Source organism: Euphorbia lathyris, chromosome 10 (genome assembly GCF_963576675.1).
Source record: "Euphorbia lathyris chromosome 10, ddEupLath1.1, whole genome shotgun sequence".
Classification (NCBI taxonomy): domain Eukaryota; kingdom Viridiplantae; phylum Streptophyta; class Magnoliopsida; order Malpighiales; family Euphorbiaceae; genus Euphorbia; species Euphorbia lathyris.
The window spans coordinates 36339364-36354847 of record NC_088919.1 but is presented as its reverse complement, the minus strand read 5'-3'; the positions used below and the strand labels follow the sequence as shown (position 1 = coordinate 36354847).

Sequence of the window (15484 nt, the reverse complement as noted above, 5' to 3'; positions counted from 1 at the left end):
TAGTTTTGAGATCATTTAATTATTCTTTGTCTAGGAGACATAAAATGAATATGTTTAAAAAGAGAAAACTTCAAAAACGTGATTCTAAACAACTTTAATTTTAAAACCTTTTCATTTATGATCATCAACGGTTATTTTGAGATCATTTATTTTTATAATTAATGTGCAATAATATATTAGTATAGAGAAGGTTAAATAACTTTTATATCATGTTTTGAAGTTTAACGGACTAAAAAAGTATGGAAAACTCATAATACAATAATTTGATGGTGACAAAGTTGAGAAAGAGATAGATATGCTAAAATAGGGGTGGTAAGAATGTTCCACACCCTCCATTACTTGTATTCTATGGAAGTGGTACTAAGTTTTCTTCAAAAATAGCACACTACACTTTGGAATCAAATTAGCCAAAAGGGGGAAATGGTGGAAGAACGAAACTAAATAGCCTAAAGGAATAAAATAAAATAATGCATTCAATTGAATTGATGGTCATGATCTGATAAATGATGGAGACAACAAGCTCATAATGCAATATTAGGATTACAAATTCATACCTGATAAATGAATTGAATTGATTTTGACTAATGATGTTCATAATTTCATGTAAGCAACCCTATTGTATGCAATTTCTTTTTCTCCGTACCATAGCCTGAAATACTGTTGAGTGGATCAAGATATTTTTGAAGTAAGGATTAGGGACAGATAATTTTGTTCATTTCGTCTCATGCCAAATTTATTACATATTTTGAATAGAGTAACACTATTGATGGGTATATATTGCGATGGAAAATTTCGACCAAAATTCTTTATTTATTTCTCACGTGTCTTGCTGACTGCGATGGGTATTACAAATTGAAGCAAAAAGGGAAACTAGCCTCAAAGGTATGCCGGAAAACACTCAAATTTCTTGCCCATTAAATACCTCACTTGCATGTGGCACGCAAAGCACAAAAGAAATTAAAAAGACCTCGCATATGATGGAAGTCCAAAACCATTCAAGCAGAACACTCAGCCCCACTCCAATGCTACTCGGACATAGTTGACTCACCTCCACGACCTGAAAGGGGGAGGGCTTCTGATAAAGGATACGGGTCTGAAACAGACATCCAGTCCAACACAAAGATCCTAGCCCCATGTGTTAGACCAGTACCCCACGCGATTAGCAGGACACGAGAGTTGCGACGCGGTCATGAGACATATCAGGGGCATTTAGGACTTTTTTCCATTCATCAAGGGTTGCCTATAAACAGAAAGACCCTTTCCATTGTAAATGGGCATTATTATTCTCTTTGACCCTTCGCTCTCTATAACTCTCACCAAAAGCTATGAAACAATGTTCTTGAAATCTTAAATCATATCATAAAAACAAGTAGAGAATATAGTTATAATAAAATGTCCGAGAATAATAAACACAATTCACCAATAATCATATAAAAATGTTCAAAAATGAATTATAACTGATAATAATAATAATAATTCTTTTGTTCATCATCGTTTAAGGGGACCCAAATGTGTCTTAGAGGGACAAACATTACCTAGAGGACCAGAAAAGTGGGAAAATTATCAAAACAAATTATGGGTAGAAAGAATGTACCCCTCTCTAGTCACATACACAATCATATGTGTAATATTTATTCCCACCCTCAAAATCAGCAATTTTTCATCATTAAGAAAGGCATAAACTGATAAAAACATGAAAAATATGGAAATTCATAACACCGTATTCAAAATAAATATACTTGACCAAATATCCCAATCAAAGAAAATTATCCGAATTCAACTAAAAAGTATATGCCATGGAAATGAATGCTTGATGCGAATAGCCAACCTAACAGGCCAGTAAATTAGTAGCAAATATGGGTTAGTCATGTGTCTTCTTAATCATGTTTAAGAACCACTGATGAGGTTGAAAAGTGTACAACCGTACCGAGACAACTGCTCATTTGAAACTTATAAGTTCACCGGAGAATCAAGAAATACTTTAGCATTAGACAAAGGAGACATGACCATACCTCATGCTAAACACCGATATTCATTAGCAAAAGAAAACATAAGATTGTTATTAGATTCTTATTATGATCGTATGAGATTACATTCAATTTGGGAAAACAGTAACGATGAATTGAGACTACAAGATCGCACGCATAGAAAGTTTGACCAAATCAAGTTAGAATTAGTTCGAAATAAATATAATTCTGAAGCTATTGATTACAGTAAGGTCTAGACTAGATGTTGATTTAATTAGATTAAAATCATGCCCGAGATTAGTGCAGTTAGTGGAGATTCAGCAACGTAATGGATAAAATATAAATGTGTCCCTACTGCTATATCACCAAAATTTCAATCGCACTACCAAAATTTCAATAGCAATTTAAGTACAATTAGCATCACTTTCAAATTGTAAAGTCAAATTAATATTTTAATATAAAATATTATTATTAATAAATTTAAAATTAATAATTTTAACATACCTATATGAAATGTGATAGTAACAGAAGAAAAGGCAAACAATTTATCCCTTTTTTCAAGCTATAAGGTCTCATGACTCCTATGATTGGTTCATACATTCAAAACTATCATATTTCTAGACAAATTCATGTGCTTCCTAATTAGTTTGATTGAAAAATCATTACATTAAAACAGTGTATTCAACTCACTGTGAAAACATCTTATTACACACATTCACAAAGACAAGAAAATTAAAGCAACACTTAAACTACGCACACTATCTACCATACGAATAAGAACATGAAAACAACCTATTATGACTATGACTATGACTATTTCCAAGTCTATATTCACAAGTATAAGATAAAGTCCGCTAGTACGAAACTCAAAATGACGATGCTTATGAAGTTGTGGTAACAGATTTAATGGAGCTAACATCTTACTTAACAAAGCATCGTATCAAAAAACTGTATTACCCACATCTGCAAGAAAGTAACAGTTCTGGTACAATGAGATAGACCAAAGTTTCACAAATGAATTTAGTAATAGAAGGCAAGAAAAAATGGTATCTCATAGAGTTGTGATAGAAGAAATGGTACTTGAAAAGAGACTACCAACAGAGAGTCTGAGCTTAGTATTCAGCCGTAACTAAAGAGATGAAACTGAATAAAAAACATGAGGTCGTGCAATTAGAAGAGAAAGAGTAAGTCATGAGAAAATGCACGAGGTTAAAGACACTTATGCAAATGAATGGGAATGTTTGTCAGCCACTTATCAGTATATGTTGATCCACATACTTCTCATTATTCCTAGGGAGTAATAAATGTATAGAAAGAAACCTCAAGGAATTTACAGTTATTTTTTATACGAAAAAGAAAATTTTATAATCATCTAGGCAGCAGCTGGATACGAAGGTCTACTTATCATATAAGCTCATTGTACTCCACTGCAAATATGACATGATTTTTCTGATCATTAGACATTTATCTGACCATACATATCTCCTTAGGTTTGTGATCAAGGAACAAAATATAAATTTTACAAGATAAAATACATCTTTGGGTTCCTCGGTTGAAGCAACTCAAAAATAGTTACATCTGAGTATTTCACTGAGAAACAGCACTTCAATTCTACTTGCATTGTAAGTAGATTACCAAAATCATTAACAAATGGAAACTTTGAGATAGACTTCAACTGGCTGGAAGAAAGGAGGCATAAACAATGTGAAATGTTTTACAAACTTACGGAAAATAGGTTAATTACTTTAAGATAATTCAAAAGAAAAAAGGTTGCAGCCGTTTCTTAAATTATATAAGAATTTCATTTTGACGTAAATTTTCCTTGCAAAAGGAAATTGAACAAAAATTTGATCTTTATTCATATACCAGGTTTCCAAGTAAGCTTGTACAAATAAGTAAAATGGAATTGGAGCTGAAAATGATATAGCAGAATCATATTCCATCAGACCAATTTGGTTGCCTCTAATTTGTAAAACAACTCAACTGAACAGTAAAACAAAATTTTAGTAAATAATAGATCCATTCAACAAACATCTAATTCTATAGAACAACAAACATGACTTCATTAACAGTGTTATCTAAACTGAACTGACCTGCAAAAACATTTTAACATACACAAAAATTTCATAAATAAAGAAGAAAGAGAAATGAATATATGACAGAAGTATAGTGAGAGGGGGAAAAAAAGAGACACCGTAAATAAACCCAGAAACCATCTGTGAGAAAGAAAAAAAAAAAAAAAAAAGGAGTTCAAAGGCTAAGATAAGAGAGGGAAAAAAAGCAAGCCAAAGAGACATGTCTACCCGAAATAACCCCAAATGTAAGGCACACAAAAAGAATAAAGAAAATGACCAACTAATCTCAAACAAATCCAAAATATTCATAGAAAAAGAGCCAAGTCATACCAAGGAGAGTTTGCTTGAATCAAGTAATGTTGAAGGACCAAGATTAATCACAAAGAAATAAGAGAATATGCAAAGCGGAAAAGGAAAAAAAAAAAAAAGAATTCTCATCATTTTTGTTTAAAATCCCAGGTTAATGCTCATGTTTATTTGCTTTAAGGGAATACTCAGATATATTGAAACATAGTTAAGTGAATACTTGATTTTGCAATTCCCTTAAAGTAAGCTTAGATGAAAATTATCAGAAAAGGGAAAAGGAAAAGGTTTTCTTACATTTCAAAATTTGGAAGCATTCTCCTCATTGTGAAACTTGTGACTAGATCATAGTGAAGGCAATCTTACTATTTCAATTTAGGACTTCCTTTCCATATTCCGCCATTTATCCTTAAGTTGCATTGCAGAACGGCCATTCAAAAATACCAAACTACCATACTCCAAGATTTGCTTCCATGGAATTTTCTCACCCATACATGAAAATTTCTTCACTCCCTCCTGTGACCATAAAAGGAGTAATCAATATCAGTTAGACCTGTGAAAACTAGAAGAAAACAAGGATAATAGTTTGATGGACAGATACAATAATCTTTTAGAATTTCTCATGAAATTCACAGATCAATGACACATTAAATCCACCATTTTTTCTCTTAATAAATTTGGCATGCTGTTTTTCAATTTTCTTTATCAATTTTAGAAGAAAACATGTAGAATACATTAATTAGCATTACACGCAAATAAAAATAGAAGAAAATTTGCTTGTTAATGTAACTACAGTTTTATTGTTAATGTAACTAAAGTTTTATTCTCTAGCACCAAACATATACTGCTAAAAAAAGATCTATGATTTTCACGTAAAACATAGTCGTAAAAAAAACTCCAACGAGCTTTCGTATTGAAGGATTCATATGTTACTCCTTAAAATTGGTGACTAAAGCAACATAATAATTACACATTACGAAATGTCCAATTATAACTATTCACTTCATTCTGATTATGTACCTTGAGCATCTGTTCCTCCTCAGGTGTCCATGGTACTCTGTTTGGCTTGATCCACCTATATTTTTCTGGGGAAACACTGCATATCAAAATATAAATTTCATAAACTTTTCAGTTACTGCTTAATGAAACCAAGATTCTAGTACTCCCAAATTAGCATGTGCGAATTTGGTTTAACAGGTAATCCGTAGTTCTTCCATAAACACACAAGAAAGAAAAGCGATGATTGTGAACTCAGTTTGTCAAGAATTTTTTTCTCAAATGAATTAAAAGTTACAAAACAGAATTATTGTACTCCTGAAAGAGGCAATATGGAAATAAGGTAATAAAACCTATAGATCATTTTGAACTATTGAAAGTAACTGAAAACTTACTATTGCTTATCCGTCCGTCGTAATTTTAAACTTATGGAGTCACTGAAGACTTTATCTTCCTTAGTTTTCTCATTGGTTGTTTTTCCTTCAACACTATTAACTGCACAAACAGGCTTCTCTAACAAATCATTACTTTGTTGCCCAACAACTTCCTTCTGAATTCCTCCTTCACCTTCTCTTTCATTTATGAGAATCTCACCGTCTCTGCATTGCCGGTTGGCAATGGTGATTTTAGGGTCAAAAGAACCATGGTCTTGTCTGTCAAGTCCCCTCACGGACAGATTATCTGTTGTCATCCCCTCACTTTCCTTTTCTGCAGAAGAAATAGGACTCATCCCATGAGTTATATCTGGTTCTTCTTCTCTTTGCATTAAATTTGCGTCAGCACATGATATAATAGGCTCTTCAAATTGTTTTTCCACTTTTCTTTTCTCAAGTTCGTTGTTATATTGCCTTCCATTTGTTTCATCAGATTCTTCCACTCCCAATTTCTGTTTTTCTTTGTCATGTTTTTTGCCAAGTGATCTCCCACGATCTTTATGAATAAATCGAGCTAGTTCCTTCTTTGCTGAAGCAGCTGTTGCTTTAGCCTCCATATATTTGGATATAGCATACAAATATGTACAGAATGGGCAGTAAAAGTTTCCCTTCTTATCAAACCTTGCTGAGCAACCTAAGCACCTCTCATGAACCGCCATAGAACAATCAACAGCATTACAAACCAACAACTGGTCATCTTTGCTACATTTCACACAAAGACTTAGTTTTGTATAGTTAGAAAGGGAAACATGGCTTAATGTGCAGTGAGAGCTCAGGAATTGACTTCTCTCCATGGCAACATCAACCTTCTCATGATGATATTCATCTCCATCACTTGATGTGTCTTCCTCATAAAGACATTCAGCACCATATTCAGAATTTTCAACACTGATCTCTCTAGGGACTCCACTCGAGGAAACATCAATTGGTGATTTTTGTTGATTGCCACAATTACTGTTATCTCTGTTATCATCAACATATACTTTTTGCAGTGTTCTCCCAGAGGATGTACCCTTTCTAATTTCTTCCTCATTGGCTTCACCTGCCCTGATATCTTGGCAGGGTCCATCTCCAAATGTATGTTGTGGCATTTTGGTGGCATCATCAGCATTTTCACATTGATTATGCTCAATTTCATAGATAGCCTCGGCATTAGCATTTCTTACAATCCTATCTGCAGCAACAAACTTTTCATGACCATTCTCTGAAGACACGCATTTGCCTAAACCTTCTATTTGAGATTCTCTTTCAGCATGCAGTTGCTCTCTAGTTTCATTCATCCTTTTGGAGGATTCTTCTACAAACTCATCAAATTGGGGACTTAAAGTAAGTTCTGCAGCTTCATTAGCACTTGAAACATTGCACTTAAACCTCTTCACTTTTAAATGGAAATCACCATCACCTACATGACCTTGGTCTTTTGGATAATCAGCTTGATTTTCACTGTGCACAACATTTCCATTCCTTTTCATGGGTAACAAATTCTGATGATGAGAATCGCCATTTTCAAGTGGCAAGGAAATAATGCTCCCTTCCCGTGCCATAATTAGGGAATTGATGGTCCCAGTACTGTTATCTCTGCAGCCAACATTCTGTTCAAAGCAATCTGTAGAGAGTTGATCATTATCTGCATCTTTGTGCATCAGACCACTATGTTCTATCAAAGATGCAGTACAAGGATGGGCACCTTCAAGAAGTTCATCTTTCAGCTGTATGTAAAAAGGCAAAATAACAAATGAGGAAGATAACCTATCACAAATTTTGCACGCTAGTACAGTAGAGAAATCAAGAAATTACACGTTCCAAGGAACATTTTGGCATAGTAGTCCTTTTGTGCACAATGAAAGGTTGCATATCCCACTTCAACAAATCAGGTCCAGTCCTTAAATCTGAAATTGATGTCTGAAAATAGATAACATATATTAACATTCCCCCCATAAGGAAGAATAGCTCCAAGCTTGTTTTTCTTAAATGATCAAATTGTATGTAAATCAGAGCAAAAACAAAAAAGAATTACCTCTTTCAGTATGGATAGAAGCACATCTTCACAACTATTAGAAATGTCAAATGTGAATTTTGGCTTTGCTGCGGAAGGAGCATCACTCTCACCTTCATTCCTAGAACCAAACAAATCCTCCAAACATCTCAATGCAACCATTTCCCTTGTTTCCTTTCCCAAATCCCCAAGAAATTCTGGAGCCTCAGCAATCAAACCTGATAGAAACAAAACCATAAGAAACCTTAAACTCCTAAGTTTAAATCAAATCAAAATAGCTTCCAAAGACCATTTTTCATCAAGCTACATAACATTCAAACCTACTTCACAACCATAAATCTTGCTAATCGTACAAAATGAATTATATTCATGTAAGTATTTCGGAATGTCAAATAAGTACCATGTAAAAATGAAGGATCAATTTCTTGCAAGCTTGCTACATACTCAATGACCCAAAGCCACGCAAGCTTCAAAGCTGACCTACTGGGTTCGTCCTCGTCCATGAAATTTGTTTCCGCAAAATCACCAAATCTTTTTCTTGTATCAAGTCTAGTCCCAAAGAATCTGCTGGTCCGATGACCAATATCTGAATCAGTTTGAAGGCATTTCAGAATTGAGATATAGAGAGAGACCAAGAAAGATGGGGAGGGCAAGTATATGTTATGTGTGCAGGTGGTCAGTAAAATCATTTTTGATACAATAAAGTTTACAATGAAGTCCCATTAAAAGTAAAATTTTCCACATCAGCGCCATGTCATATCATGCCAATAAGTGGATTCCATGTGGCACCACATTAAAAAATAAAAATTCCCTCCCTCCCTACTTGATGCATTAAACCTAGTCGATTTTAGATTCTAATCGATTCGAATCAAAATTCTACTATTACCTTCCCTGTCATACAAATCTACAGAGATATTCATTGCCTGTTCACTCTTTCTTACTCACCATTTACAATTAAACCTTCAACATTTACCAAATATTTAGCAGCAATTAATTTCACCAGAAAGAAGAAATGAAAATCAAAATCAAAACACACAAAAAATAAACTGTACAAACAATTCATAATGATCAAACATTGTTGTGAGGAAGAATAATTAACAAGATTTTTTTTCTCCATCAAACCAGCCGTTTTTCTCAAGTGATTAGAACTAAAAGCCCAGAAATGTTTGAACCGAAAATTCAATTCCTAATTGCACACAAAATGATAACAGAGACCTGTATAAATCAATTAACATCAGTTAATCAAAATCAATTTAGGGGGAAGTAATCCAAACCGAAACACAACGGAGGAGAATCCGAATTGGTGTTTATTTTTATGGAGTGAAGCTTTTCTAATTAGAAGTCCCCCAAAATTGCAGTTGGCGCTGCGTGTTTGGAGCAAAGGAGAGAGGAGAAGAACAAAGTTGACGTTGTGTCCATACGGTGGCAAAAGCAAATAGCAATGAAGGAGATTGGCGGTGCAACAGCGGCGGGAGAGAGAGAGGTGAGGGCTCAATAAGGATGAAAGGGAGAAAGAAGCGGTAAATTACACCCATGGCCATTTAACTATACCCATTTTCATATTATGGCCACTGAATTAAATTTCTTCCCGGTATGGCCATCCAACTTCATACTTTATTACACCGATGGCCACTGTCACCGTTGACCGCCATTTTACCATCTTTGACTCTTCTTTTGACCGGTTCTCTCTCGCACTTTTCCCTTTTAAAACCCAAAATACCCATTTTATCCCCTCATCTTTCTACTCTGTAAAACTAAAGAGAGATTATGGAGAAGAAGATGAATTCATTAAAATCAAATTGAATTAGGTTATAGTTGCAAGCTGTTTATTTATAATAGCTAAAATAGAGAAAGGGTAAAAGGGGAAGTATATTGTTCCTATTTCTAATCAGTTGCTAACAAACTAACTGTTAATTCTACATCCTCCCCTCAAGTTGGAAGTGGTGAAGAGACAATTCCAAACTTGGATGAGAATTCTGTAAATTGTGAGCCTGTCCAAGGCTTAGTAAAGAGATCTGCAGGTTGATCTTCTGTACTGATATGCGGAGTGATCAGGAATCCTTGCTCAACATAATCCCGGATGAAATGAACATCTATGTCGAAATGCTTTGTTCGATCATGGTCTATAGGATTAGCTGCTATGGCAATGGCAGATGTGTTGTCACAATGTAGTAAAATTGGTAAAGGCACAGAGATGAGAAGATCTTGTAGAATGTAGGAAATCCACTTCAATTCACAAGTTGTTACAGCTAAACTTCTGTATTCAGCTTCTGCTGAGGATCTACTAACTGTAGCTTGTTTTTTGGTTTTCCAAGAAATGAGGGCTTTGCCAATGAAGATGCAATAACCAGTCACTGATCTCCTTGTTGTTTTGCATACTGCCCAGTCTGAGTCACAATACCTTGACAGAGTTAAATCAACTTGTTTGGGGTGGAGGAGAGCTTTATTTAAGGTTCCTTTTAGGTATCTTAAAACATGTAGTGCTGCATCAAGGTGATGTTGGCATGGCTGAGACATAGCTTGACTTAAGAGTTGTGTAGCAAAACTAATGTCTGGCCTGGTGAATCCCAGGTACAAAAGTCTGCCAACCGATCTTCGAAATACATCTGGTGAAGCTAGTTTCTCAGTTTTAACATGAAACTGAAATCCAGAGGGTAATGGTGAAACAGCTAGTTGTGCTTCCATTAGCTTAGAATCTCTAAGAAGATCCTGGATGTACTTTGTTTGTGACACTAGTAAACCCACTTCTGATCTTGCTATTTCTATCCCCAAGAAATACTTGACATAACCTAGATCCTTTATAGTGAATCTTATGTGAAGAAATTGTTTCACTTGTTGAATAAGTACTTCAGAAGTGCCTGAGATCAACAAATCATCAACATATAACACTATTGTTAAAAAAGTCATTCTCAGTGTTCTTGGTATACAAGCAATGATCATGAGGTGATCTTTTGAAGCCATTTTCCATTAAGGCAGAAGACATCTCCTTATTCCATTGTCTACCTGCTTGTTTCAAACCGTAGATTGATTTAACAAGTTTACAAACCATGGTCTGATCAGGAACTTCATATCCTTCTGGAATGGTCATGTACAAATCTTCATCAATGTATCCATGAAGATAGGCATTGTTGATGTCTATTTGGTGAATAGGCCATCCTTTTGATGCTGCAAGTGCCAAGAATATCTTTACAGTAACCCCTTTAGCTACAAGTGAAAAGCTATCTGTGTAATCTATCTCAAAGAGTTGATTGTATCCCTTAGCCACAAGTCTGGCTTTGAACTTGTTAACTGAGCCATCAGCATTATATTTAACTCTAAAAACCCACCTGGACGCTATTGCCTTTTTCCCTTGTGGAAGAGTTGTTAGGGTCCAGGTTTTGTTCTCTTCTAGTGCCTGAATTTCTGATTTCATAGCACTCACCCACCTGGGATCTTTAATGGCTTCTTTGTAAGACTTTGGTTCATGTTCCTCAGCAATTTTGGCCAAAAATGCCATGTGATGTTTGTGAAAATCGGGAACATATGGAGTGGTACTGGTTTGACCTGGGGTTTGAACTATGGAAACAAAATCTATGAGCCATTGTGGTTTATGAATTGATCTGCCTGTTCTAGTGACTGACTGAGCATGAAGATGTGATGATGAATCAATAGTTTGTGGATGTGAAATGGGAGTATTTGTTGTGATAGATGGGATATTGTCTGAGATAATAGGAGGGGTTGGTAAAGGAGTAATATTAGGGTCATGTGTATCTGTTGGTGTTATTTCCTTGAAAGGAAAAACATTTTCATGAAAAATAATATCTCTGGAAACTGTCATAGTTTCAGTCTCAGTATTGTAAACCAAAAAACCCTTTTGACCTTGCTTGTAGCCAAGGAAGACACATTTGAATACTCTTGCATCAAATTTATCTTTGTGGGGGTATGTGTTTGTGATGTAGCAGAGGCAACCAAAAACCTTCAAATTGTCATATTTTGGAACTCTGCCATATAACCTTTCAAAATGAGTTGCCCAGTTCAAGGATTTGACTGGTAGCAAGTTGATGATATGAGTAGCTGCTAGTATAGCTTCTCCCCAGAAAACAAGAGGCGTATTAGATTGAAATAGCAATGATCCTGTCATAGACGGCTGTTGATAAGGACCACTACAACAAATGATTACTTATGCCACAAATTATGCCACGTGAATTTAAAAGCTCGAGCTGATAGTTAAGGTCCAATCATATATCTTATATTAATCTCCGACACACCCCCACACGGCCCATCCCGCCATGTGTTTTATTAATTCCACAAATTAATGAGGTTGTCGGGACTCGAACCCTCGACCGTTTGGTCATAGTGGCTCTGATACCATGTCAAGGAACCGATTGAACTAAAAGCTCGAGCTGATAGTTAAGGTCCAATCATATATCTTATATTAATCTCCGACAGTTAATTTAGTTTTCGTGGCTAAATCTGTTTATGCCACGAGAAAAATTTGTTCATGGCATGAAATTACTTAAGCCACGAGTAATTTATTCGTAGCAAAATATTTACTTATTTTAAAATTAATTTCTAACATATTAATTTGCTGTTTTATTTAATGGATTGGTGGGGAGAAAAAAAATCATTTGCCTTGATATATTAATGGCTTAAAGTGTTATTTAGTCCTGTCCTATTTAATTTTTTTTATCATTTGATTCCTAAATTATCATGATTTGTGAAATTTCACTCAATTTGGATAGAGATTTGATAAATATGTTATCCTTTCTTTTTTTATTTTTATGATATGTGGTGATGTTTTGATATATGGACTTACATGTCACACGTCATAAAGTTTATTTATCACAAAAATTTCTTATATGAAAATAATTAATTAGATTAAAAATAAATAAATAAAAAATTCCTAAGCTAAAATATATCAAGCCTAACAATTTTATTAAATCTCCGTCAAAATAGATTAAATTTCCAATGATTAGAATATATCACAAATCAAATATAACCAAATAAAAGTCCATAGTGAAATAAGCAAAATTTGGATAGTTGAAGCGACTTACGCCTAAATTAAAGAACCAGAAAATTAGGTTAGCTCGGCTAATTGTGGAACTCACCCACCCTCAACAAACTCTCCGCCGACTACCCTTGAACTACCAACCATTAAATTTTCGCTTCTTTTCATCAATTCAGCCACAAAATCACCGCATTGAAGTTCAATTGATCTGTCTATCTTCATTATCGGTTGCTATCGGCATTGGGATCATTGTGGATGGAAGAAAGACTAGGTTTATCTCCTTTATCACCGCCATTACTCTTCTCTCCTCAAGTAGGTTGCTATTCCTCATCAATTTTTAGTTTATGTAGCAATTATTTTGTGAATTTAATTTGGTTTTTTATTTCGACTGAATTTAGGGGAGGGAATGGAGGTGTACTTTCTGATTGTGATTTTTTTTTTGGAAAATTTGTCATATGCTTCTTATTCGATGGACCTCATCAATGAACCTTTGTAACAGAACCCTTCCAACCTTAATTTACATACACCATCTTCAACCCTTTACTAATTCTGGTTTTAATTGATTGAATTTGATGTTTCTTCTTAATTAACTACTCTCATATACTCTGTATAGTTCCTGGATGCAGTTGGATTTTCTTTTTCTCATGTAGAGAATACATTAGCTATATAATTGTCTTCATGAACATTCTTTGTTAATACTTTTCTATGTTAGTAATTGGATTAGTTTGCACGACTAAGTTTAAGAGAGTCGGGGTTAGACCATGTGTGCATACAATGAATTTTACTATTAATTAGCAGTGTTAAATAATGTGTACATACAATGATTTTTACTATTAATTAGCAAATATGATTGCACAATGAAGCAGTTGAACAAGAGAATAAAGTTTATGGGTATTTATTATTAATTTTAAACATAACTTAGCTAACATTATTAGGCATATTTATTGGTGATAAAAAAAAAGGGCGGCCCGGTCGCACTACGCGTCCCCGCTGAGCGAGGGTCCCACCACAAGGGTGTACTGGGGGCAAGCTTTCCCCTGCCAATTTATTTGGCAAGAGGCCGCTCCTAAGACTCGAACCCGTGACCTCTTTGTCACACGACAAAAAAAAATTATTTCTCTTGACATCTCCCAGAGAAAGATAATTGGACAAAGGAAAGCATTTATAGACAAATTTGTGCTTTTGATTCATGTAATAATTTGATTATTGGACAAAACTAGCTAAGTCATGGAAACTCCAATAATCTTGATGGATTATTCTAACATATATTGAAACTCTAATGAAACTAAGAAACTTTGGTTTTCTCTTGCCATTGTCATGGTTTCTTGGGTGTTTCCGGTGAATCACTGAATCATTAATTTGTTATTTTTCTAATAACATGCCTTGTGATTTTCTCGAGATTCAAATAGTGGTCAGATTAAGCCATATTCTTGTGATATTGTATCTCTTACTAGATCATTAATTACAGTTTTGGCTCTATCATTTTGAATGTTGTAACATTTAATTTCTCCATATGCACATTGGATATATTGTTATAGAAATATGCCTTGCGATGAACATTGCAGAATTTGAATTAAGTGTAAGCAACCACAAACTGGAATATTCTTAATTAATAATTCCAATGTAAGTTTTGCTTTCTTGCTTCCTGCTTAATTTTCTTTTTTTTCTGTTTTTTTTCCATTATGTTCAACTTTGTCTCCCCTGTTGTTAGTTGGCATGATTTGAGATGCAAGCGAGAAGGGACATGCCTGAGAAAAATAAACCTCAATCTCTGCCTGATCTTAGTTTTTGGATATTTCAATTACTCCAGACCCATATAATTAAGTCAAATTTAGTACCGTGTCTTTTTCGGCAGCCCATCAAATTTGTATTTGCACGATGCAAAAATGAATTAAATTGCTTGATAGAGTCATTTTCAAAATACTTCATTTCACTTGCTTTTTGTTCAATAATTTCTATCTTGTTCTCCTTCTCTTTCTCATTTCCATTTTTTACATATAGGACTTCACTTGATCACATAACACAGGTTTTGGCTGTTCTTTCTCTTTATTATGATTGTAGTAATATCAGCTACTTGTTTCTTTTCTTTTCCAACATTTTAATTCCCTATTTGGCTCCACATTTTTGCTTGCTTTCCAGCCTTTATCAGCCTTATTATCATAATTTTTGGATCTACGTTTCCTAAACTGTCACTTTTGGCCATAACTTATCGATTCAGTCTTTAAAACACCTCCATGAATTCTCAATATTAAAACATCTGATAAAAAAAGAATGTAAATCAAGTAAAGGTTCCCATCTTATTTGTATCTCATATACCCATTAATATTAGAGAGTTAAAAACCTTTCATTTCACTCACTACCAACGCTTAACTAGGCTTATAACAACATTTCCGTGTACATTTTGAACAATATTCAGAATGTTATTAGTGTTTACTTCTTATAACTCAATCTGTTCTCTGTTGCGACTTATTTGGTTAGGTTTGGTCTGTCTAAGCTTGAGTTGTACAGTTGCTACCCTCTCAATCATTGGTGATTCCACTTGCGTTGTTGTTGTTACTTTCTACCATTAGACGAGGCCCTATCCATTATAGGTATGTATGTGTTATATATTTGTTATTTATTTATTTTTCTTTCCAAAATTCATACATCTATTTATTTATTCTGCTCAAGTTGGAACGTTGGCAATGAAATATATGAATATAATAATTAGTTGCTGTGGATAGGAA

The 15484-nt window shown here is 34.4% G+C and overlaps 1 protein-coding gene across 6 annotated transcripts; it reads right to left on the bottom strand.

The window, feature by feature from the left end:
• Window positions 1–1256: 1256 nt before the first annotated feature.
• LOC136208750 (uncharacterized) lies at window positions 1257–9265 on the bottom strand. Of its 6 annotated transcripts, none has more exons than XR_010677253.1 (8): window positions 9046–9265; window positions 8172–8357; window positions 7793–7989; window positions 7573–7677; window positions 5737–7484; window positions 5366–5441; window positions 4643–4861; window positions 1257–3646 (listed from the first exon to the last, which is right to left on the bottom strand). XR_010677253.1 is itself a non-coding variant. In XM_065999904.1 (7 exons), exons 2-7 carry the CDS (start codon window positions 8272–8274, stop codon window positions 4721–4723), a joined length of 2370 nt encoding a protein of 789 aa, XP_065855976.1. In that variant the 5' UTR covers window positions 8275–8357; window positions 8987–9265; the 3' UTR covers window positions 4190–4720. The 6 variants fall into 6 exon arrangements, 3 of the variants coding, with proteins under 3 accessions (XP_065855976.1, XP_065855975.1, XP_065855977.1); XR_010677252.1 differs by lacking the exon at window positions 1257–3646 and adding an exon at window positions 3653–4060; XR_010677254.1 differs by lacking the exon at window positions 1257–3646 and adding an exon at window positions 3653–3950.
• Between the last annotated feature and the right edge of the window lie 6219 nt (window positions 9266–15484).